The 26,644-nt window shown below is 39.6% G+C and overlaps 1 protein-coding gene across 9 annotated transcripts in view; it reads left to right on the forward strand.

The window, feature by feature from the left end:
- Nucleotides 1-26,644, forward strand: part of LOC119562545 (nipped-B protein) — a 265,532-nt gene that overhangs the window by 194,459 nt on the left and 44,429 nt on the right. For 8 of the 9 annotated variants that reach the window (XM_037875745.1, XM_037875741.1, XM_037875740.1 and 5 more), the window contains 4 exons: nucleotides 1,306-1,398; nucleotides 1,457-1,950; nucleotides 12,281-12,429; nucleotides 12,480-12,767. In XM_037875745.1, the coding sequence (XP_037731673.1) occupies nucleotides 1,306-1,398; nucleotides 1,457-1,950; nucleotides 12,281-12,429; nucleotides 12,480-12,767 (1,024 nt within the window). Of the gene's footprint in view, nucleotides 1-1,305; nucleotides 1,399-1,456; nucleotides 1,951-12,280; nucleotides 12,430-12,479; nucleotides 12,768-26,644 lie in introns of those variants that run through there. The other variant, XM_037875748.1, reaches the window with a different exon arrangement.

Genomic DNA, 26,644 nt, shown 5'->3' on the forward strand with positions numbered 1-26,644 from the left:
GATAGTCAAGGTACTCGAAGAACGCTATCTTCCTTGTTTTTTTCATGAGTTGCATGATAAAGAGGAATAAAAAGGGTCGATATCACCAATCGAACTGAGGAATGTGTAATAATGATGGGACATCTGTAAGAATAAATAATATTTAGTTATACGAATTTTGTAATGGCCTTAAAAAAAGTTCTTAAAATAAAGGTAAATATAAACATTTTTAATTTTTCAATAAATCAATCAAAAAGGAAGTATTCTTGAAATCAAGCAGATATTGCCTGAACTCAGTAAAAGCGCACTCGGCCTTTTATTGAGCACATAAGTACTGAAATCGAGACTGATTAGAACTGATTTTTCTCTGTGTACTAAAAAATTTTTAATTAAACTTAATTACTTTGTTACTGGCGTTTCTAAATAAAAAAAATGAAGACCATCCATTCGTTTAACTTCTACCATGGCCTTACTACACTACGAGTCTTGCGACAAGAAGGTGGTTCTGGTTCTAGTCATAAGCATTATCCCACGGTAACTCCGCAACAGAAAGGGGCTTTTGCCACGTTCGTTGACCTTTTTTACGTTGGAGAGTAGGCGGTAAGGACAGTAAGAAAAGATTGGTTGGACATAGTAGCTATAAATAAAAAGTTATCACCATGAAAGTTGTATCATTAGAAAGCCAGTTCTGTTGGGTATAACTTTTTCCTACCCCACTTTGAAGCCAATTTAAAAGTCTTCGAGTAACCTTGCAAAGTCAAAATACTTTTCAAACTATACTGGCCCGTATCACAGTAAATGGTATATGGGTAAAAACATATATATATTTTTTTAAATTGGATTTGCAATTTTTTGGATACCAATCTTTTCATGTCAAAGGGAATAAATTTTTTTTGTTTTTTTATTAAACCTTTCTTTATAATATAAAATTGCGGATATAGCTTTTTTTGCAGTGGTGGACCCCATTTATGTAAATTAAATTTGTTTCTTTATTGATCTACAGCATATCATTCCCTGAAAATTCGGCGGTGTCAACTTTTTTTGGACGTCCCCGACAGCTTTTTGTACCGTTTGGTTTAGTATTACGACATCTTGTGTGGTCGAGCTCTCGTTAACAGGTTCAATCACCACTGGCACCACCATTGACATTATTACAGGCACCATGAAAGCTGTATATTTACTTCAATTCAATCAATTTTACAGTGGTGGATTTTAATAAAGTTTTAATATAATGACATGATAGGGTAAATCAGCATCGGCCTGCCGATATAGCTCCCTTCCTGATTTTACGTAAAGTAAAATGTTCAAATTATTTTTCTTATTTAGCTCGGCATACAAAGGAAGATTAATCAAATAATTGACGTGGTAAATACTGCACATGATACTGGAACCACTTGGCTAGAAGGTCTTCTTATGAGTGTAAGTGAAAAGTATTTTTCTAATAATTTTATATTAATGTTATAAATTTGTTATGTAGATTTTCAAACCAAGAGATAATATGTTAAAGTCTGATGGATGCGTACAAGAACCTATCAAAAAAAATACGGAGCCCCCACTGGATATTGTGATAGCTTGTCAACAATTAGCTGACGGATTAGTTGACAGACTAATTGAACTAGAGGACACAGATAATGCTCGAATGTTGGGTTGTATTACTACACTTCATTTGCTAGCTAAAGTGCGGCCTCAACTGCTGGTTAGGCATGCCATGACAATAGAGCCATATCTTAATATAAAATGTCATTCTGCCACAGCTGCGAAATTTATATGTGCTGTTGCGGATATTCTTGAAAAAGTAGTTCCGCTGGTTAACAATGCAAGTGAATCTTTTTTGGCAACATTGGAAGAGCATTTAATGTTATTGGTTGTTTCACGGAACCAAGCCGAAGTCACTAGTTGTGTATCTTGCCTAGGAACACTTGTGAATAAGATCACACATAACTTCAAACTCATCCGCGACTGTTTTCAAAAGTAGGTATTGTTGTTTATATATATACTTGTCGTTTTGATTTTTATACCCTTGCAGAGGGTATATTGATTTCAGTCAGAAGTTTGCAACGCAGTGAAGGAGACGTTTCCGACCCCATAAAGTATATATATTCTTGATCAGCATGACTAGACGAGTCGATCTAGCCATGTCCGTCTGTCCGTCTGTCCGTCTGTCCGTCCGTTTCTACGCAAACTAGTCTCTCAGTTTTAAATCTATCGGGCTGAAACTTTCCCAAAAGTCTTATATCTTTTGCAGGTAGTATATAAGTCGGAACCAGCCGGATCGGACAACTATATCTTATAGCTCCCATAGGAATAATCGGACAAAAAAATTTAAAAAAATTATATCTTTGGTGTTTTTTAGCATATAACCTCCTAAGCTTGGAAATAACATTTTGTAATTAGTTTTGAATTTTGAATTAAATTTTATCGAAATCGGACGACTATATCATATAGCTGCCATAGGAACGATCGGAAAATTTTTGGAAAAATAATATGAAACAAATTATAGCTTCAGTGTTTTTCAACATATAACCTTCAACGCTTGGAAATAACATTTTTTAATTAGTTCTGAATTTCGAATTTAATTTTATCAAAATCGGACGACTATATCATATAGCTGCCATAGGAACGATCGGAAAATTGGTAGGAAAATAATATGAAACAAATTATAGCTTCGGTGTTTTTTAACATATAACCTCCTACGCTTGGAAATAAGATTTTTTAATTAGTTCTGAATTTCGAATTTAATTTTATCAAAATCGGACGACTATATCATATAGCTGCCATAGGAACGATCGGAAAATTGGTAGGAAAATAATATGAAACAAATTATAGCTTCGGTGTTTTTTGACATATTATCTTATACTATTGGGAATATCATTTTTTGTGTTTTTAAATTTAATAATTATAGCTGCAAGGGTATATAAGCTTCGGCTTGCCGAAGCTAACTTCCTTTCTTGTTTTATTTACAATTGGTCCCAAGTGTATATAATAACTTTTTTGCACTGCTTTAGTTTATCCCGAGTTCTTCTACACCGACTTTAGTCATCTACTACGTTTTTCTAGTAATAAAAAAGAGGTATGCATGAATGCATCCAAAACGGCAAATTATTCATTCACTCTGAAAATGAGTGCACGTTTTGCTGTACAACTTTTAATAAAAGTGATTCACTTTAAGTGAGTGAATATTGTTCCAATGCCAGTATTGACAGCTAGAGTGAGAAATGACGAGTGGGAAGTGACTGCAGTGATGCGAGGGAATTGTCTCTAATTTGGGTGTTAAGGCGACTACTATATGAAGCCGCAGCTTTGAAAATTGGTGAAGGTCCGATCATAACAAGTGATACACCGATCGAAAGGTTTTGTTATTCTCTTCAGTTTTATTTATTAGGTCAATTTGTTCAGGAAAAATTACGGTTAAAGTAGAAAAAGTTAAATTTAGAAGCTTAAAGCTAAATAAACCGAAAAAGCAAAACTTATATTTTTACCGAAATACGCGTCGATTGATACCAAATGCTGCATCAAAAAGTTATGCAATTTGAATGAGCTTTAGGACATTTTCAAATTAAGACCAAAAAAAAGTATTCGAAATGGCTATAATGTTAAGGGCCACAGTTCCTAAAGATAGATTTAAGATCTACCACTTTACTTTACTTCTTACTAAAATCCCAGCAAAGTTGGGTGATTGTGCAAACTACGCAATATGGGAACTCAGTAATCATTTTCCAGATGATTTTCCATTGGCTCGCGTTGAAGCTGAGAGTAATTTGTTATAGGCGGTAGTGTAAATGCATTTCTGGCAGGATTTGGCTGGATCACATTTTCAAGGTGTTCTGCAAATGTTCCGGCTCTGTCTTCATCACTGCGGACCCAGCCTACTGAGTTTCTAATAGGCGCCATAGTTTCTGTTGGTGACCATAGGGTTGGATGAGCTCTCCACAGTGAGTGCTTTTTGGAAGATTTTGATGTTGCTCCGTTGGGTATTGGCTTTTTGTTTCTTTATCGCTTTGGTAAGTATGGGAGGTGTCTTTTAACTTCTGTCGTGCAAATGGCGACCTATGACGAGACCTCGCAGGCGTTGCTTTTTGAGTACAAGCTGCTCGATTTGTTGATTTGTGTTCTTTTGCATGTAAGGCGCTTGTGCAATTTGAGATCCAATATCCAGTTTTATTCTTATGAATGTGGCTTGAATATAAATAGTTGCCAAATCCTTGTAGCGGTAGTCTTAATACGGTTTCTAATCAAGATACCAGTCCCACCGTGCGCTTTACAAGCGGGATGCATTGTTACGTATTTATTTGTAAGATGTGTTTCTAGAAGCAACATTACATCGATATGTTTGTCTAGCAGGAATTGAGAACTCAAGTTTATGCTGTGAAGCGCCGTTAGCACTCCACTTGGATATACATAGGGAAGTCATTGATTATTTGGATTGATGTGATACCAACATTGGCATCAATAGGTTTTAATTACGTATTAGATCTTGCATAGTTGTCCGCATGAAAGACATGAAATTCATAAGGGTTTGCTGTAGGTTAGAGAACATAGCATCTAAGTGGTTTTGTGGCTGCTCCATAGGCTGATATAGTTTTCCGTGTTTAGCTCTAGGTGAGGTACTTTTAAGTGCGATGTATTTGAGGAGGGAGGCTCCAATCCTAATTTTAAAGCGCTGGGAAATGTCACATTTTTTCTTGCGAAGGGCTCGGAGTTAAAGTCAAATGACGATCAAGCTGCGTTCGAAAAGAATACGTCTGGGTTTGATTTAGATGGTTTAACCCATGCCCTTATATATTGGGCAAGCTCTGTGGTTAGCTGAGTAATTACCACCGCTGTTGCTGCTCCTTTTAGTGCGAGGATCGTCTTTGCTCGATGGGCAGTGTTCGGAGTCATGAAGCTCCACAAGCTGCACACACTGGGTGCAGTGTGCAGTGTGACCGTGTATGTCCATATTCTTGCGTTGCGTTTGTGTGGTTCTTCTACAGTGATTCTACGATATAATATTAACTGAATTTTGTAGATAGAGTGCACTTCGTTTTTCTAAAGAAAACAGTTATCTGGTTCGAGATCTACCTCAAATGGCGGTTGGGGCTTCCTTTCCCTGTTTAAAATGTTGATGACTGATTTATCGTTAAATTTCTTATCTTCTAACGCCTTGGTTATTTCTGCTGGTGTTACATCACACTCTATGCCCTTTAGTACTACTTGTAGGCCCTTGCTGCTTTTTAATTGGTACGTGTAGAAGTAAGTTTTGTTATCGGTTAGATGCTTCGATAATATTCCATAATTGTCTTCCGAGTTCATTTGAACTTTAGTTTCATGGATATTACCCCGTACAAGGGGATATGGCATATAGATTCTTGCGCTTCTTGGGCAGCGCAAGTTTATTTCAGCAGGAAGCGACAAAAACGCCCATAACGCTAAACCTTTTTGAGCGCCTACATTTTTGAAGACTGGAAAAAACATGGAAGCACGCTATAGTCGAGTGCCTCGACTATCAGATACCCGTTACTCCGCTAAAGGGACCAAAAAGAAATGGAGATAAGAAAGCAGCAAAGCCTACCGGCGGTAGACAGATTTAAGCGTTATGGGCGTTAGAGTGGGTGTGGCAAACCATACTCGTTACTCGTAGAGTAAAAGGGTATACTAGATTCGTCGGAAAGTATGTAACAGGCAGAAGGAAGCGTTTCCGACCCCATATAGTATATATATTCCTGATCAGGATCACTAGCCGAGTCGATCCAGCCATGATCGTCTGTCCGTCTGTCCGACTGTCCGTCCGTCCGTCTGTCTGTCCGTCCGTATGAACGCTGAGATCTCGAAAACTATAAGAGCATGGGATTTGGCATGCAGATTCCTGAGCTTCTTGCGCAGCGCAAGAGCGTATACCGCTTAAACCTGTGGCGCCCATAATTTGTATGCTAGATAAAAAAGATTTTAACTGCATATCTCCATTATCCTTTGGTCTCTTAAGCTGAGTAAAGGGTATCTGATAGTCGAGGTACTCGACTATAGCGTTCTTCCTTGTTTTAAATTTTATTTCCGATTATTCCTATGGGAGCTATACGATTTATATACTACCTGCAAAAGAAAGAAGTCTTTTGGGAAAGTTTCAGCCCGATAGCTTTAAAACTGAGAGTCTAGTTAACGTAGAAACGGACGGACAGACGGACATGACTAGATCGACTCGTCTAGTGATGCTGATCAAGAATTTATATACTTTATGGGGTCGGAAACGTCTCCTTCACTGCGTTGCAAACTTCTGACGGAAATCATAATACCCTCTGCAAGGGTATAAAAATGCTACCGCAGCGTAGTCATCCAAACTAGCATCAACAAACATATGCAGTTGCAGGCTCTTAACATTACTCGAGCATGACATGTACCGAGGGATACACAGATCGCTCAGTTTTGTCAGTAAGGCTTGGCATTTCATCCAGTCAATCTCATCCGGTTCCTTGATTGCGTCGTCCCCGCTCACACCAGACCTCCAAATATTTTGTAGAATAATTTTGGTACGCACGTTAAAAAATCCAAGAAGCCCGAGTGGATCAAATGACAATGACAAACGTTAACATATCCGACTCGGGCAGCCACCACATTCCTAACACTTTCTCCTGCAGTTCATCGTGAGTGCCAAAATACTTAGGCGGTGCTTCATAAACGTCATTCAGAGAGCATACGACGCGCTTGGAGTTTGATAGCCAATTTCTCATTTCGAATCCACCCTTCCCGTGAATATCCTTAATATTATTCGCGAGTTGAACCATTTGCTCCTCTATATAAACTGACTCCCACCAATCGTCAACAATCGGCAAATTGCTTTTACGGCTTCTGGATGACTTTCACCAAATCTCTGTGCATTGCGTCTCAATATAAAGTTGGCAAGTGACGGCGAGCATGCAGCGCCGAACGTCATTACCTGCATTACGAATGTATCCGGTGGGCGATTAATTTCTCCATTACGCCATAAGAACCTCTAAGAATATTGGTCTTGGGCGCAAACCTTAATCTGATGAAACATTTCCCGTATATCGCCTGATACCTATAGGTCGTTCTCTGAAGCGCAACAGCACTTCCATCAAGGACACCATCACGTCTGGTCCTTTTAAAATAGTGTCGTTTAGTGATATGTCGTCAACTTGCGCTGCCGCGTCCCAGACCAGAAGTGTCTTCTTTTTGTTAGGGTTTGTTACCGTGAATATTGGAAGATACCAAGAACGTGGAATGTTTGACAACTCCCATTTTCCCAGTTTGCGAATGTATCTCTTTTCCTCGTAGTGCTGCATGGTATTATTCAAAAACGTTTTCAGCTTCGGATCTTTTAACATTTTCGCCTCAAGACACTTGAGCCTTTTTAGAGCCATGGGGTACGAATCGGGCATGTTGATTTTGTCGTACTTCCACATCGTTGGAAATGTACTTTGTAGTTGCCTCCATTATCTTTAGCGCCTGTTCGTCCTCCTTAGATCGCAATGGTTTTATAGGAACACTCACGCCGAATGACTCCAGCGAGAAGAATGCCTTCAAAGCTTCGTCAAGTTTCCGCGTACCGCAAACTGTTGTGCAGTGGCAGATATGGAATACATGAGGTGGTGTGTCATTTTCCGGTCCTTGGCGGCCGTACACAGCCCATCCTAATTTACATCGAACGGCAATAAGATCGTCATCTTTAGCTTGACGAACCTCCAGCGGCACACTGATCTTAATGTTGTCTAGTCCGATGATAATTTGAGCCCTCACATCTTTGTATGTTGAAATCGGAACCGTTCTCAAGTGCTCACGTTCTTTGAGTGTCTGATCTTCGATGCTTTGCAATTGAAGATCCAAGTTGCTTACACTCCTTTAAGTCCGTGTCTTACTTCCGGACGACCCTCAGCGGAAACACTGACGCTAACGACTCTCGATTTTGACTCGCTCTTGGTCACATCGCTAGTTCATTTAAGACAAAGCTGCTCTTCAGGACCGTCAAGCCCTAGCTCATCGGCTAATGATCGTTCCATTAGCGTACAGGACGCACCTTCGTCGATTGGACCATAAACGTCTAGTTACTAGTATATAACGGAAAAGAGCCTTTGTTGTTGATTTTTTATGGAAGAAAACCGTTGACTCACTGGACTCTGACTCGCCGGTTTTTCTAGGACTGTCCTCCTTGTCATGACGAATCTCGCTGTTAGTCTCAGTATTCGGATAATGCAATAGCACGTTGTGCAGTATCTTACATCCATCGAGGTGGCAAAGTTTCTTCACTCTGCAGTTGCGGACAATGTGCTTCCCAAAACAACAAAAGCAAAGTCGTTTGGATTTAATAAATTCCAATCTCGACTTGATGGACATGGATAAGAATCCTTTGCAATTGGCCAGACCATGGTCGCAGCCACATTCTGGACAAGGATGATCTTCTGTGACGTGTCCCTTCGACTTGCCGTCGTCATTGCTTCCTAGCATGTCGTGCACTAGCAGGCGCTACTTTGAATACCTACCACCTTTATCTTTCTCTGTTGAGTGACATTCATAGGGTGCAACCATCGTTGCGCACATCGCTATTCCAAAGAGCCACTTGTCAAAGGTGGTCAAATTGGCGGCACCACCTGCTAAGCGATGACTACCCCAATCCAGCTTAAGATCACTTGGCAATTTAGCAACCAAATCGTTCAACAGAGAAAAATCATTAAGGTATTCCTGTAGTCCTACTGACATCATTGTGGCACAATAATTCTGGACTGCCAGTGCCAGTCGAATCACGGATTCCAAATTGTTGGGTTTGATGGGCGGCTCTTCCTTAAGCTTCCGTTGCAAGCTAGCGTGCACTATTTCTGAACGCCCATACAACATCCTTAGCGTTCCGATAGCATAAGGTACCATAGCTGGGATCATGAGCTTTCCCCGGACAGCTTCTAGCGCGGATCCTTTCAGGCACTTCTGGAGTCTGATCAGATTTTCTTCGTTGGTAAATCCACATCTCTCGGTAGATTGTTCATAATTACTTATAAATAGAAGCCACTCTTCGGGCTTTCCGGTGAAAATCGGCAAGTCTCGTGATATGACCTGGCGCGATGCAACTTGGGCTGGCGTCAATGTGGGTCCCGAAGGTACTACGTGTAGGAGCTGTGTGCCGGCAAACTGTGGCATATGTCTTCCTGCTCCAACGTTACCAGCATTAAGACCAGCATTAAAAGCGGCGTTAGGCTGTGGTACAGAACCCAGCCCATTGGCTGGCGGAAAGAACCGTGCGGCCACGTTTTGATGTACAGATGTTGGTGCATTGTTTGGTGGCATGAATCCGACAGTGTTATATGGCGGTGCGCATTGCGCTGCGGTATATGTCGGCATAAACTGACCTGCATAGTTTTCCTGAAGATTCGCATAAGAACATGCGTTCGGTATAAATTCAGGCGCCGCCCTCCTTTCCGTATAAGGGGTGTGGCTCTCTGCGCGTTCATGTTGCACGTGTCCGCTTGTTGTGTGAACTGCTGCCCTGCCCAATTCTGCGAAGCGTCGTAGCCGGCGTGATTAGACATGATCGGTGTGCTCGCATTCTCAAGCGACACAAACTGGTTCGAGTGAATCACAGTTTGTCTAGATAAATTTTCGTCTTCAAAACCTCTGAATGGCCCAGTGAAGCTGCACCTGCGTTTCCAACTGAACCTGCTCCCAATCCCGTGTGTGAATACTGATCACCAGATCCTCGTCCTCTTGCATCATCCATTTCGCACTTGTGACGTCACTCCTTGTACAAGTACTACTACACAACTTATGTGCGATTCACCAGCCAAAGTCGTCGAAACTTGCGAATTTGGCACTCTATGACCACTATCGTGTATACTCCGTCCTCACTCTCTTACACCCTTGGTAAAAGAATGCTTTCCCGAAAGCACGTGCACCCTTGGCACCGAGTTTTCCAGATGGCAAAGTATTTCAGATTGTTGAGACACCCACGGTCCCAGAGGGTTTCCACTTATTTCAAGCTCTGGTTCACAGCATACAGATAGATGAAATCTTTATTTAAATTCAAAATGAGTTCACAATTAATCAAATTATTAACATTTTTCCTTACACTTGTGGTTTGCGCTCTTAAACTTCTCAAAGCATCACTTTCTTCTTCTTACATTACAAGTTTTCCAATACTAACAATATAGAGATGACACTGGCTAGCAGTGTTGAACAACTTAACATTTTTTTAAACTAACAGACTTTGAATTCAAATAAATCGACTTTTGAAATTGGACAGTTAGCGCGCGGCTTAACCTTCTTATTAGCCTCGCAATAGCTTCATTCTGCCTGTTTCATACTTTCCGACGAATCTAGTATACCCTTTTACTCTACGAGTAACGGGTATTAAAACAAAAAAAAAAAAAACAAATGGGTGGCAATGGGACTCGAACCTGCGTCTAACCAAACGCTTTAACCGTCTGCGCTACGGATACAGCATCTGTACTACAGATCATGCAAAAATATATATTTTTATTTTTCAGAATATATTTATATTTTGTAGGGTAAGAATCATTTTAGGGTTAGGGTTAGAAAAGGTAATGCAAAACAATTTTTAATTTTCATAAGCCTTTCTATTTTTCAATAATTAATTTCTAAGTATGGGGAAATTTTTCTCGTTTTTAGGGCGATTCTAGTTTATGGTAGCCATTTCCTATATTTAAGTAACACTTTCTTGATTTAAGGAAAATTTCCTTTACTTCAGAAAGAATTTTCTTGTATTATTTCGTTTTTGGTATATGCTAGTAAAACTAAAATGTAAAATCTTAACATTTCTGTGATTATTAATAAATTTTCTTAAAAACCGGAAAGCCCTTTATATACATTGTTCATATAGGATCGACTCGAACTCCAATTTCTTTCCATTTAAGACCAATGGCTGTGAAAGACTATTTAAGACTAATTTTAACATTAGGGCGGGTGTTTTTATATTTTTGAGATTTCCGGTGATTGTACAAACTTAATATTAGTCTTAAATTGTTTTATCGTTATGGGTGCTTGTGGTCGTTAAAGTGGGTGTGGCACTCTGCTCAAATAAATTTGCGCTGTGCGAGAAGCTCAAAATTTTGCATGCCAAATCCAAACTTTCTAGCCTTTGCAGATTCCGAGATCTTAACGTTCGTACGGACGGACAGACACACAGACGGACATAGATAGTTCGACTCGGCTATATACTTTATGGGGTCGGAAACGCTTCCTTCTACCTGTTGCATTCTTTCCGAAGAATCTAGTATACCCTTTTACTCTACAACTAAAGGTATAAATATCAGATTCCTTTAGCGAAAAAATCAGAAGGCATACGCTACCAAGGCGTTTAAATCTTGTTTGTCAATGTATGTTTGAACTTGATGTATATCACTGTGGGCAGCAGTACACGTAGTGGCGCAGCGCGCAAGAGAGCGTGCGAAGACAACTACTATATGTATATAGCCGCAGAATTGAAAATCTGCCATTATGATCCGATCGTAACGAGTGATACACCAATCGAAAGGTATCGCAAAAACCAAGAAGATTGCATATCAAGACTTTCGAAATATAGATTTGCTTGGGAGAAAAAGCGGTGAAAGTGTTAAAGTAAAAATTTAGAAAATGGAAGATGCTTGATACGGTGGGGCTAAAAACCCCCGGCTGTTTAGCTAAATTTATTCTTACTGAGAATACGCATTTATTTATTTATTTTATTTATTTTATCGAATGTAATATCATTTTTCGTCACAATTGTTGATATCAGAAATTTTTGTTAAAGGCGCGTTCGCGTTTGATTAATTATGTATGTTAAGTGACGGATTCTAAGCAATATTGACGAACAAAGTTTTGGTATAAAATGCAAATGTAAACAGAGTTTTTTTTCTTTGGAAAAAAATAGAGAGCACAGAAATGTTTAAATTATAAGCAGATAAACAGGGGGTTTAAATTTGTAATACAATCCTTTAAAGATTACGTTCTGCATATAGACAAATCGATTGTCAAACCAAACACAAAAAGTGTGATGTGATTTGCGATAAAAGGCTGCCACCATATAAATTTATACAAATAATTAAATTTTTTCTAGGTTGCCATTATTTTTTGAAAAAAATATCACATCATCAAAAAAATGTTCAAACAAATTGGCCGCGCTACCTTTAAAAGTATTCGCTGTGGGTGTAGCCCCGGAAAATTTCGATTTAAAATATACTTGTCCATAAATAATAAGTTTGAATTTAGCAGCTCTAAAAGGTTTAAAAATAAGCTGTTGGAACATAAATCTTTTAGCTTAAGAATTTCAGCAGAAGAAAATTTTTTTTTTAATAGTCGATGATAATAATCGTTATCCTTTTTTTAGGTTTTATCGAGTTCTTGATGTTTCTCGAAATCGTGTTGTACAAAGAAACTACAGTGTAGATAATATTTACACTCCCAGCTTTCGGAGAAGTCTGTTTACGATCGGAATACTAATGCGCTACTTTGACTTTAAGTCTCCTATTGCGTTGGGTAAGTTATTTTCATTAAATTGCGAAAATTTCATATGTCCTTTTTTATAGGAGAGACAAATGGTGGACTTCCTCTCTCGATATGTGATGATGTATTCGATTGCTTGATGTTCTTCTCCACTTGCGCCAACCAAGAAATTAGAAAGCAAGCACTTATTTCGCTTGGATCCTTCTGTGTTTTAAACGATGACTATCTTACTAGATCCGAGCTAAAAAGTTTGTATTGTGATATACTAAGTTCAATCGCAAACGATGCCGGTTTTAAAATAATCTGCATGCGTAATATTTGGATTTATTTAACGGAATCTGAAATGTTTATGCATAATAAGGAAAAAGAATGTAAGTATGTTTTACACAGACGGTTATTAATCCTTTCGATCCCAGTGTTGCTTCTGAGCAACTTTATCAATTTAACAGCTAACGCTCGACGCTTCTGAGCATCATGGGTAAAGGGCGTACTTGTAGATCACCTTGCAATGTTATTTACGAAATAGTGGATCTGCCTTGTTGAAATAGTGGATGTAAACTGATTAGTCTCTGATTAGCATTCGTTGTAGTCAGACGTGTTTTCTTTTCGTTAAGTTAAAGCAGCGCAGCTTCGCGGTTTTGAGTCGGTTCGTTGCTCATCGCTTTGTCGTCGTACTTTTCACACTGCATGTGTTGATCTCCTGGAGGATGCTATTAGATTATTAACAAATATGCCGAATCTACTCTGGCAGTGTGAAAGCTGTGTTGTGAGTAATGATTGACACTCCAAACTCGATGAAGTAATGGAAGAACTTCATGACCTGAAGTGTCTATACGTGTCTCGTATATGGATTTAAACTATAAGTTTCTAAGAGGCTTTTCCCAATTCTACCACTGGCAATAGCAATGTCAGTCAGCGTAAAAAAGTGGTAAAACCATTGGATCCAGCTTCTTCAATTGGTCGTCAAGCAAAAGCAGACCTGGTACCCCCCGCACCAGTTTCTTCTGCCGCCATGAACCATGCAAGGAATCACAGGAGCAAGAGGCAAATAGTTGGTCAAGCTCCTAGTTGTGAACTACTTGAAGTTGTGCCGAGCAATAAATTCCTTCATATTGGTAGATTCAGAGCGCACGCAAAATCTGATTCTGTGTGTGAATATGTTGCAAATAAGCTAGGTGTGGATACCGCCACCATAATTTGCAAGCCTTTAGTCAAAAATGGTGTATATATTGCTACATTGGAATTCGTCAATTTTTAATTAGGAATACCTGAGCAGCACTTTCAGACTGTGTTAAGTGATGCGTTTTGGCCCAATCCAATCAAAGTCGTCGATTCATCCACAGGGATAGGCCGATTGTTGATGGGAACTTTCTGGATTTGCACAATCATCATACATCGGACTCAAAAAACCCCCAATAATCTGCGCCCCTGGTGTCGATTTGACTACGGAAAATTTGTATGATCCTCTTTCTCATTTTCATGCTACTTATTCGCAATGCCAACGTCCGCTGGTTTCGATATCGCTAGCTGCTACCATTACTTACTCATACGCCGCTCCCAGTGCACTCTTAAGTATTGGGCGCCCGTCACTCCCAAATCAAAAACATCATCACCTGGATTCTTCGTTTTTTTTTTGTCTAACGTTCATCAAACGCACACTGGAGAGGCTTTGTCACCAGATTCCATCAAGATTCCCACTCTAAGCGCGCTCTTCGGGGATGTGCAAGTTATATGACACATTATTTAGGGGCTCTTACTCAATTTATAAACAACTTTGAGCCGAGAGCTAATTTCCAAATAACTTTGACAGACCCGGGATAAATCCGTGGTCAGCTATTTCTGTCAACCAGGCCTCCAAATCATTCCCACCCAGATCAATTTCACGCAGTCCGCATCAAACGGATGCTGTAAACATCCAAGCCGATATTGTAAACATCGGAGTCCCAAGCGAGCCCTGAGTGCGCTAACGTAAACAAAAGATCCCCAAAGCGAGCCCGAGTCCGCTAACGTGAACAAAAGATCCCCAATGCGGTCCCTAAACTCCGCTAATGTAAACACCAATTACCGGCCAAGATTGGACTTCAAATTTAATTGGCAAATTGCATCATCCTACTTTCCGACTCTCTTGAGTCATTCTCTTTATCAATTTTTGGGGATAAAATCTCTTAAGCCGAGGTTTGATTATTGATCATTGAACTAGAGAGCAGGCAGTCCGTTTTTGAGATCCGAATCGAGCAGTAGAACAAATCGAGAAAAAGTAAACGAGCAGTGAATAAAATAAATTCGTCCTATTAAAAAATTGTAATAGTGAATAAGTGATTAAAAAATAAAAATACATTTTTTTAAATAATTCACAAGTGAGAAACTTAATGTCCATGCATCACAATCACAGCAACAACAAAATCAGCTTGAGTTGTCGTTGTCTGTTTCGCACGACGATCATCAAACGCTCTTTGGTGAGCCGCTCTTATCATATTTCATCAAGGTTCCCGCTCAAAGCGCCCTCGTCGGAGTTGTGCGCTTATCCCAATCTGATTTGTGTTACGTTCGTCTAGTGCTCACAAAAACCCAAAGGCTGGAGCTTTTGAAATTTGCTTTGAGTGATACTCGTGGTCACAATATCATTGCCTTATCGCCGCGCTCCTCTCTGACGCTTCGAGATAGTGGCTATTTGTGTGGCTCTTCTGGATGGCAGCATCAACAACAACATTGCCCTTCTCTCCTCAACTTGGATAGATAAGCTCTTTTAACGGCGACATTGCTATCGCTCTTAAGAACTAGTTGCTCTTTACTAAAAGTATCTAGCAAACTTATGGAATGCATCGATCTTAGTCTGCATAATAAAATTCGTATCAAAATCACTACATTGCTGAAGGCAATCTGCGGACCTACAACGTTGGGAACTCAAGAACAAATACTTCCTAGGGCATTGGACTATGATGCCTTAAATGCGAATCCGGAGGTTGTTGATCGTGCTATTGTGAGTACGGCCCCACTAAAAATGTATTTCCAAAACATCTCAGTAATGCGGACAAAGGCGGAGCAAATATACTTTGCCACATCCCAATGCGAGTTTGATGTTATAGTTTTAGTTGAAACTTGGCTCAACATAGTTCTACTCAAATGAATTCTTCGACTCCAATTTGTACCATGTGTTCCGAAAAGACAGAGATAGCACGAAAACCCACTGTGCTAGAGGGGGCGGTGTAATTGTTGCTGTTCGCTGCAATTTGCTCTGCTTGTCAATTGGACTTCCTATTGAAGATATCCTTCTTGATCAAGTTGCGGTGTCGATAATTGGAGAAGCGGAAACGCTGCAAATTGTGGTGTCATACAAACCACCGAATGGTTCATATAAACTTTACAAGGCTCATCTGGAAAACATTACCAACATCTACAATAATCTGCAGGACCAAAAAACATATCTGTGTGATTGGAGACTTTAATCTATCATCCCTCGTTTGGTCTCAGGATCCGGAGCATCACTCTTCACTGCCAAGCAACATACATCAACCACGCGAGATTCTTTTCATCGATGACATTTTCAGTATGGGCTTAATACAAGTCAATAATATATTCAATAACTTACATCAAATTTTAGACTTAGTATTCGTTAGCGCTGATATTAACTTTTCTTTAGTCCAATGTAATTCACCTATAAGCAATTGTGATATCCATCATAGGCCATTGCTACTAGGTATAAACTTTTACAGTTTTGCGCCTTCAGCTGAATATTCACCCAGATTTATTTTCAATGAAACCAGCCTTTGTGCCATCAGAAATGAGATCTCCGCCATTAACTGGGAGTCAGTTTTAACGCATGTCAGTTTGGAGTCGTGTTATAACACTTTTAATTGTTATTTTAAACATCATTAAGAACAATGCTCGAGAAAAAGGGTCCACAATTCATTTAAGTTGCCTTGGTATACGAAAGGTTTGAAAAAGCTTAAAAATCTTAGAAATAAATTTTATAAAAGGTTTTTAGTTACACAGGATCCTGGTAATTGGAATAGGCACTTGCAGCACAAACGAGAATTTGAATTTCTAATTAAATTTCTTTACAATCAGTATATAGCAAATGTTGAGAACGGACTAAAAAGTAATCCCAACTCTTTTTGGCGATTCATCAATTCGAAGAAGAACGCTTCTTTAGTCCTATCTGCTATGTTCCTAGGGAATTTATCTTTGCATTCAAATACAGAAACTGCAAATCTCTTTGCCTCTTATTTTAATTTTGAGCCAACAGCAGCCTGGAATGATTCTCAAACCTTAAATGCGATCACTCTTCTATTGAATTTAGGTAGTTTAACGGTGCTAGAAGAGAACATTCATAGGGCTGTGGAAGACTTTGATGTTTCTTACACTCCGGACTGTGATGGGATTCCGGCCTACCTTCTGAAAAATTGTATAGAGGTGCAATGCGTTGCGTACCACTAAAAATTCTCTTTGATAAATCACTTTCTAGTGGACACTTTGCGGATAGATGGAAGGTCGCATCCGTGACTCCAATTTTAAAATCAGGGCCGAAGAATAACATTGCCAATTACAGGCCTATAGCAAAGATCAGTAATATTGCTATACTCTTCGAACACATTGTTGCCCATAAATTATCATTTCTTGTAAAAGCATATATAAGCACTTCTCAGCATGACTTTGTAGCAGGTCGGTCAACTACGACTAATCTTGCCGTTTTCAGCAACTATTGCATTCATGCCTTTGATACGCGATCTCAGGTTGATGCTACTTACACTGATTTTGCGAAAGCCTTTAACAAAGTTAGCCACAGTGCCCTACTGGCAAAACTGTCCCGCTTGGGCATACATTCGACATTCCTTAATTGTATAAAATCATATTTACACCATCGTCTTTATAGAGTTTATATTAATGGAAAATTCTCGGTTTCCTATTTGGCAACCTCTGGCCTTCCTCAGGGGAGTGCTATGGGACCGCTGTATGCAAATGATTTAAAAACTTTTAAGTCTATTAAAATAGCGACAGACTCACAATTGGTTCAACATGACTTAGATTCGTTGAGCTTAGCAAGTGCAAGCAAGTGCTTCTATGTCACTTACAGTAAATCCGTATACAATTTCGTCACATCCTATAATATCAATGGACAAACTCTACAACTGCGGGAGGAATCCTTGGATCTAGGTGTGTTGCTTGCCTCGAAATTTAAGTTCGCAGCACACTTCGATTATATCATGCCCAGGGCCTATTCTATGTTTGGATTTTGAAACGGAATGCATCACTATTCACGGATCCCTACACCAGACTTGCGCTTTATTTTGCATTTGTCCAATCTAAACTAGAATATGCGTCTCTTATTTGGAATGCTTTCTGTAGAAAATCTGTTGAAAACAGATCAATCCGCAGAGCTTTTAGGTAGTGGAACACTGATATTAATCCTTAATATCTCCTTGGTTTGTCTTGATTTCTCGTTTTGTATATTTCTAGTAGGAACCAATAAAGAAAACCCTTTGTTGCGGATATTTTAATTTATAGCAGACACACGTGTTTATTGTTCAAGGAACCAAGTATAATCCAGAAATGCCAAAAATATCGATATTCGATATATATATATACAGGGTTGCCCATATTCGACGGACCCATGTTTTTTTTTTAAAAATCAAAGAAAAAAATAAAAATTTGGCGGTTGGCAATCTTAATCATTTAATTTGTTCCAAGTAGATTTGTTTACATCAATTTTTGAATATGATATCTTTCAAATGGCCGCCTCTGGCGTTGATGGCGTATTGTGCCCTTTTTGCAGCATTTTCCATCGTTTTCGCCAACATTTCGGCCGGAATAGCGGCTATTTCTTCACGAATGTTGTCCTTGAGCTTTTCTAGGGTCCTTGGCTTGTTAACGTAAACCTTTGACTTCAAATATCCCCACAAGAAGATCAAATCAAATCGGGCGAACGCGGTGGCCAGTCCAAATCACCACTTTTCGACATCAAACGGCCCGGAAACAATTTCTTCAGAAAATCGATTGTTATGCGACTTGTGTGCGGTGGAGCGCCGTCTTGTTGAAACCAGAACTGCCTCATACGCTTTCGACGAATAATTGGCATCACAAAATTGGTCATCATGTCGCGATAACGCTCCTGGTTGATGGTAACAGCATGGCCACGTTGAGTTTTCACAATTGACTTGTTCTGTTGAATGTAAATTTCAACTATTTCAGAGCGCTCGCGTGGCGTGTATTGTTCCATGGTAAAAATCTGCTTGGACTGACGCTTCAAACGCGGTATGTCATTAAGCGATCTGGCATCTCTGTCAAAAGTTATGGCGTCGTCAGATGGGTCCGTCGAATATGGGCAACCCTGTACTGTTTTTGCCTTTAATGATGTGATATTTCCACACCTTCACTACCACTCATGGAAACAGAATAGATCGACTATAGAAACAATTTTTGAAATTCGCTTTGTTGCCGCTAAGGTTATTAGACCCTACCCCTTTATACCACCAGCAATGTAGGCTTGTTCACCTACCATCCCTTGAGCATCGTAGAAGTATCATCTCTGATTTGGTGGATGGTAGTATCGACTGTCCAGAACTACTCTCGAAAGTTGGTATCACGCTCCGCCTAGACAACTCGGAATTTTTACCCCTTTTTTCTCGAACTGCGGCGGACAAATTGTTCCCAAAATGAGCCCCTCTATAAGGCCTTATATGAGTCTAACGCACTTCCAGTTGATATGCAATTGGACTACTTCTCAAGTAAATCAATTCTTAAGCATAGGCCAGTCAATTATTTTGTAAATTTTAGTACGTAAGATAAATTGTTGAATTGTACAAGTAGCCAGTAATGGAATTCCGTTGGCGAAATAAATAAATAAATATAAATATAAACTTATGTCAAATTATGTAAGGATGTACAGTGTTTAAAAAAAATTGAATTTTTTAATTAAAATGTTAATTAGACGACACTTTTAAAACTTTAATGCCGTCAGACCAATAATTAGGAGAAATAGTCCTTAAAAGTTATGTTCCTCAGTTCGATTAGCCTGAACTTTTGAAAGCCGGTGAACATTATAACTCAAATAGGTGTTATCCGATTTTTCTCAATTTTTGGTTACATATTAAGCATCTAAAAAAAGTTTTTTTCTTCGATTATGCAGTACACTGGTAAACCAAATTTTCATTATAACTTTTTTATGATCCTGTCAACAGTTATCATGTCCACCGGATGGGTATTCGTAGAGTAAAAGGGTATACTGTATTCGCTGGAAATTATATTACATTATATTATGTTTTCGACACAATAAAGTATATTTATTCTTGATCAGGATCCGTCTGTCCGACTGTCCGCCGGTCTGTCCGTCCGTATGAACGCAGTGATCTCGGAAACTATAAAAGCTACAAAAGTTAGGATTAAGCTTTCATATTCTAGAGGTTCTTGCGCAAATTTAATACTAAAACTTAAAACAACTTATACTTACTTACATAACATAATACTTAACATACTTATACTCTTACAAAATCTTAAAAAATGTGGGTGCGACAGCACTATGGGCGTTTCTCAGCGTTCATACGGACAGACAGACGGACGGTCAGACAGACGGACGGACGGTCAGACAGACGGGCAGACAGACGGTCAGACAGACGGTCAGACAGACGGCCAGACAGACGGACAGACAGACGGACGGAAAAACAGATGGACGGACAGACGGATGGACGGACAGACAGACGGACGGAAGTTTAGGGCCTATGTCGCTTCTAGCTATTTTAGGACCAATTGGCCTTTTCCAAAAAAGTGGACTTTTATCGATAAAAGCACTGTGAAAAACTGCTTTAATGAATTCAGTCGTGGGCGACGCTCGCTCGAAGACGTGGACGTGAAGGTCGTCCAAAAACAGCCGATGTGCCAGAAAACATTGATTCCGTGCGTGAACTAATAATGCAAGATCGTCATGTGACATACAGTGATATAGAAGCGACCTTGGCCATTTCTTTTACCAACAATATCTTAAACAAAGGGTCGTGTGTATTGTTGCAAAGAAATATTGGAAAAAATTCAATCTCGTTGACGTATCATGAATCTATGCCTATGAGCCCGAAACAAAACAACAACCGTCCATGTGGATTCTCAAAGACGAGCCAAATACAAAGAAAGTTGTTCGTGAAAGAAGCACTAAGAAGCAAATGGTGGCCTGTTTCTTTGGTAAAACTGGTCATGTGGCAACTGTTCCGCTTAAGCAACGTACGAAGGTCCATTCTGTGGTGCACAAAAATTGGTTTCCCTGAAGGCTTCGCTATAATAATATTTTTTTTTTTTTAATATCGATATAAAGATATTTTCATATATTTTCGAAATCGCTACCGTACATCAAGAAAACAATGCGTGGATGCCGATTTTCGTTGCCAGAAGATGCTGTTGAAGCGTTTAAGAACAATGTTTTGGAGGTGTCTCAATCGGAGTGGAAAAAGGGCTTCGACATTTGATTTGAGCGCATGCAAAAGTGTATAAACCTTGCTGGAGAAAACTTTTGAAAACAATAAAACCATTTTTAATGATAGATATTCGCACTTTCATTATTACGTAGGCCAGATATGTATATAGCTACCAACGTATATATACTTCTTAGGATTGGAGACGCTTCCTTCTAGCTGTTCACCCTACTAGTACGTGTTCTACGTGTACGTCAAAAGGGCGTTTAATTTCAGGAGGCAGTGTCGAGCGGCAGCTTTATCCAGATGTCTACATCTCGCGCTCTCGCACTGATGTCCGCTCTCCCTCTCCATCTCTCCCCTAAGTCTCCGCTCCGCTCTGGAGCGCTTAAGTTAAGTAAGGCTTAACTAGTTCTTATTTCCAAGTGTACCAATAAACATCTATGCACGTCGCGTAAAAAAACCCCAAATTACCCCCGTTTTTTTTGCGTACCCTTCTTTCTTGGGACTTCACCTATTTCAGCGATCAAGCCACCCCGCCCCAACACAAATAATAAAACGTTGAGTATATTGAGGAACAGTTAACATGAATACATAACAGAATGGTGATTAACAATTTTGTATAACAATTGAACAATTAACAATTAGAGAAACATGTCGACTTCTTGTCCAGAGATCGTCAAGGTGCCTTCGCTTAAGTCTTCTTCTAATCTTCGGGTTGGCCAAGAAAGCTGCTAGTTGATTGATGTGAACTTTTGACTCGAGTGCCGGCTAATCTGTTCTCTGACAGAGGGAATTTGGAGGACATCTCGATGTGCTTACTTTGGGGTACCATGATGATGCCTAAACCAAATGGTTGGTCGGGAATGGCATTCTGCGCGCTTCTTACTCTCATAATTCTACTTCAAAATATATACTCGAATATTTTAGAGGGTATTATATACAAGGTGAGTTCCAAAGTAAACAGGACTTAAAAAAAAAAAGACAGAACAAATAGTTTTTTCGGCAAAATCAATTTATTTTATTCAAAATAGTCTCCTTCTGCTTTAATACAGCGTTTTGCACGGTCCAAAAGCATGTCGAACGTGTGTTTTAGCTCGTTGCCCAGTATGGCCGCCAGTATGCCGGTGCAAGCCTTTTGAATGGCCTCTACGTCTGCATAAAGCTTTCCTTTCATCGGCAAATGCATTTTTCCGAAAAGGTAGAAGTCGCACGGTGCCATATCAGGTGAATACGGGGAGTGGTTGATGGTTAAAATGTGATTTTTGGTCAAATAGTCGGACACAAGCGTCGATCGATGAGACGGGCATTATCCTCCAACAAACGCCAACTGCCAGCTTCGCGATATTCGGGCCGAACACGTCGAATACGGCGCACCAAACGCTTCGAAACTCCAAGGTAGAATACCGCATTAACGTTTTGGCCGGGTGGAACAAATTCTTTGTGGACAATACCCTTGGAATCATAAAAACAAATCAGCATTGTCTTCACTTTTGACTTCTCCAGGCGCAATTTTTTGGGTTTCGGCTCGTCCGTCATTTATATCCTCACGACCACTTTGAAAACGTTGAAACCACTCGTGCACTCTGATACGGGATAGGCAATCATCGCCATAAACTTGTTTCATCAATTGAAACGTTTCGGTAAAAGTTTTACCAAATTGAAAACAAAATTTAATGTTGGCTCTTTGTTCGAAGCTCATTTTCGCACCGATGACAAAAACATATTGACACTTAAAACGCAATAACCTCACTTCTAATAGATGAAATGTCATGAAATTTTTACTGGAAGATTCAAAAAGTCCTGTTTACTTTGGAACTCACCTTGTATTTATGTAGATACCAAGCTTATCGGTCGGTAAGACTCGACAATGTTCTCCGGTTTTTCTGTATTTGTTGTCACTATCACAGCACACTTCCATTGAGAGGGGAAGTGGTGAATACGTAGCATTGAATTAAAAAGTCTAAAAATAAAACAATGCAAATGTGACCCAACATCCACCCAACGTCCAACTTGTGGATTGGTCGTCGAATGATACCCTTTGAAGTTCGTACATCCACAACGAGAAGCTTAGTGTCTTTGCCTGTAATGACTGAGTTTATGCGTCCCAAGATCCAGCGATAAGGTGGAAGACGATCCTCGTGAACGATAACCAGATTACCTTGGTCCATGTCATCCGGGATTGTAACTCCTTTATATATTCAGTAGACTATCTTTTCCAAAGATGCTGTGTGATTAAAATTATTCGCTGACACCATCTCCAAAACCCGGGGTTGTGGTCTGCGAGGTCATTTGGATCCGACGACATTGGTGACAATGGCCTAATAGTTAAGTCTATTATAAATAAAACTTAATCTATTTTACCAGTATGGAGAGACTGCCGGGGAATCCTACGACGATAACGTTGTCAAAAACGAATTCTAGACCATTTGAAATACTTGTGCTCGTCCCATTGCAATTTCAACAGCCACAGTTCTTGTAGTAGCATCTTATCCATAGTAAACCGAGCCGGTCGACTAAAGATGAGGCCGTTGAATAAACTGAGCGTATTGTAATGGCTCCAGCATACTGTTTCGGACTGAACATTTTTCAACTTTCCAGTATTTTTGCAACCTCTGCTTCAATTGGACGTAGTTTCACAATAGAGTTCGCACCGCAAATAAGACCGTTCACATAAAATGATAATATTATCCCGGCTCCAGTGGGACAATCCTCTTCGAACTGATCGGCCAGATGTACTTTACTTTCATGTGATCCAACGCGAGGTATTCATCCATGAACTGCGGTTTCTAAGTTTTCAGCTCTTTATCTTGGTTTAGTCGTCGCTTCATGGACAAAGACATAGTCCGAACGCGTTTGATTGACGATCCAAAAAGATAGGATTCTTCCTTGAATGGTAAGTTGACCACTAATCTACCGTCTGATCCTCTGCGAAATGATTGGGTGAACAGTTTTCAGTAGTGTTGGCATCCTGTCCCATGACAGTGCCTCAACGAAGATCTCTGTTCCAAGTAGCAGGTCTATTCGACGGGACTGCTAGCGGGGTATACTGAGGGATATTCAAAGATGAGACATCAACATTCGAGTCATCTCAGTGCCTCCAAAGCGAGATTTGACCGAAGTGTGAACCAAATGTCTGATGTGTAAGCGACATTCTCCAATACTCAATATAGTTATGTTATGCTTCTCCCTAGTTAAATAAAATATACCTGAGAGCAAAAATCAAGGATTGCGCGACCAAGAGTAAAATTTCCAATACTATCCTTTACCAGAACGTTGGCTGTGGCCAAAACTATTTGATCAGTCACTTGATTGATGTGAGCATGTTGTAGTAATGGTGTGTGAGAGGTTCTGCTCCATGATATGGTTGATTAAAAACAGGTTTGGATCCACCAGACTGGGTTGCTGACCTTTCCCTATGAAGCATGTTGTAATGAGCTTTGCGACATTTATGGGTGTTAGGGCAATTGGTGGCTTGATGGGAAGTTCCACATTAACCCGGCCACTCCCGTTTTTTTTTATTTTTAAAGTGCACAATACCACCTTAAGAGCAAAACACATCGTTTCCAAGATTTACCCTCATACCTATTTCGACAATATTACCAAACTTTGACGAAAAATCACGTAATAAGGATAGCTTACACTAAGACTATTGTATCTGGGGAACAGAATACACGATTTACATAAATCAAAAGCAGGTGGAGTTGTCTTTACATGGCCGATTCCGAGAAAAATAGTGGATTTTATTTAAACATAGATTACTACGCAATATCACATTTTAAGTCAGGGATTTTTGACAAGTAAATAGTTGTGATTTTATTAAATAAATTTGTTGTCTGGAGTTCAAGCCTGCACCCGAGCTCGATATCACTACCGTTCACAAGGGAACAACCAGGAATCGTCATCATCAGCCGTCACGTTTGAGACACAGTTTTAATTCCTCAGCAAATCCTTGCCCAGTCTGTGGTAACACTAAGCACAGGACTTTTAGGTGCGCTCAATTTCGTGACATGAACTTTATTATTATTCATAGTTTTTATGTACAACCAGACTTTTCTTACTGTCCTTACCTCACTTTCCCCTATGGACGCCACATATTTTTTTTCAGTTATGGGCGCTAGAGAGAGCTTGGCACTTTGGTGAAGCAAGAATGGGCTTCCTAGACACTAGTAGAATTTGAATCTCAAATACTAACTCATTAGCATCATAAATTGTCGTTTGTGTGCGTCAGAGTGGGTGTGACACTCGACACTAGAATCTACTTGCAACATTTTAGCTCTCTAAATTACAGTTGTGGAACCACTGGTACTGTTTCCGATTTTAAAGATTTTTGTTATAGCTTAATTTAATGCAGAAGACCCCAGAAGATCTAAGAGAGCGATATCGATTACAACAAAACACGAAATGGATTTGGCTTCAACTTTCGTGGAAGTGATGACACGTGTGGTAGGGCTGTAACGGAAGGGGAGAAGCGGTTTAAGAATATGAAAAAACAATAAGGAAATTTGTTAAGTCTCCTGTAAGCGTAGCCAACGTGTTTTAAAGTAGTATATTCAGTTTAAGGTTAGCATTTTGATCAATAGTGTAAATTGGTATTAATAACGCAAACTAAATCAAAAACATAACAATATATTTGGATATGTTTTGTTGTGCTTTATTATACCCGTTACTCGTAGAGTAAAAGGGTATACAATATTCGTCGGAAAGTGTAACAGGTAGAAGGAATCGTATCCGACCGAGTAGGTCTGTTTGCCTGTCCGTACATTTAAAGATTTAGTAAAAGTTTAAATCAATTTTTTCTTGATTTTCAATTAAATTAAAGTGTATATATTCTTATCAGGATCATAAGCCGAGTCGATCTAGCCAACTGCGTCTGTCCGTCCATCCATATGAACGCTGAGATCTTGAGACTATAAATGCTTGAATTAGGTATGCAGATTCTAGAGCTTCTTGCGCAGCACAAGTTTATTTCCCATAACGCCAAACCGTTCTAGCTTAAAATTGTATTTAATATTTTGTAAAAGTGTAAATGGGATTTGGTTCAGATTATTAATACCAATCTAAATGGCAAAAAAAATTTTAAGCTGGACAATTCATTGAAAAGATGTTAGCAAATATAGAAATAAACGCAAGGTGACTGGTGTCGAGTTTTGCTGCATGTATATTTCCATTTCCCTTGCACTCCCTTAAGCTAAGTAGTGGGTATCTAATAGTCGCGGCCGTCGACTATTAGGTTCTTTCTTGTTTTCTTTTGTAGGATGTATCAAAGTATCAAAAGCCAACTCGAAGCTAAGATAGCTTGCGGAAGTCTGGGACTCTATCCAAGTAAAAAATCCACCCCCTTCTCGCTTCCCCGGCGGTATTGCCGTTAGGGGGGTGGATGCCCCTAGGGCTCTCCAGGACTATATCCTATTGGAATTACGCAGTATGTCTGCGGTTCGCAGTTTTTTGAGTATTATTGCGGCCATGTTCCATACAGCAGACCAATTTTCTTCTGATTCAATTAGGACATCCACCACACTGGCGTCCTCCAAACCCTCATGCTCAACTCTATTCATTCATTTTCGAGTCTCGGACAGACAAAAAACACGTGCCGGCGTCTTCAGTATTCGATAACGTCCATGGTCTGTCAACATGGTCTGTTCACAGCCATCTCCGCATTTCAGAGATAAGCTTATACGACAATAGTCTTTTGCTACCATTAACTCACCTCTATTGCCACTTAACAATGGTAACCAGTAATTTACGCCCCGGTTGCCTCGACATAAACTTGCTCGTTTCCCTGCTTCGATTCAGATTCTTTCTACATCCGAAAGGTGTTAAGCAACCACGACTACGTCGTCCCCGAAGCC

Source organism: Drosophila subpulchrella, unplaced genomic scaffold (assembly GCF_014743375.2).
Source record: "Drosophila subpulchrella strain 33 F10 #4 breed RU33 unplaced genomic scaffold, RU_Dsub_v1.1 Primary Assembly Seq57, whole genome shotgun sequence".
In the NCBI taxonomy this organism is placed as follows: domain Eukaryota; kingdom Metazoa; phylum Arthropoda; class Insecta; order Diptera; family Drosophilidae; genus Drosophila; species Drosophila subpulchrella.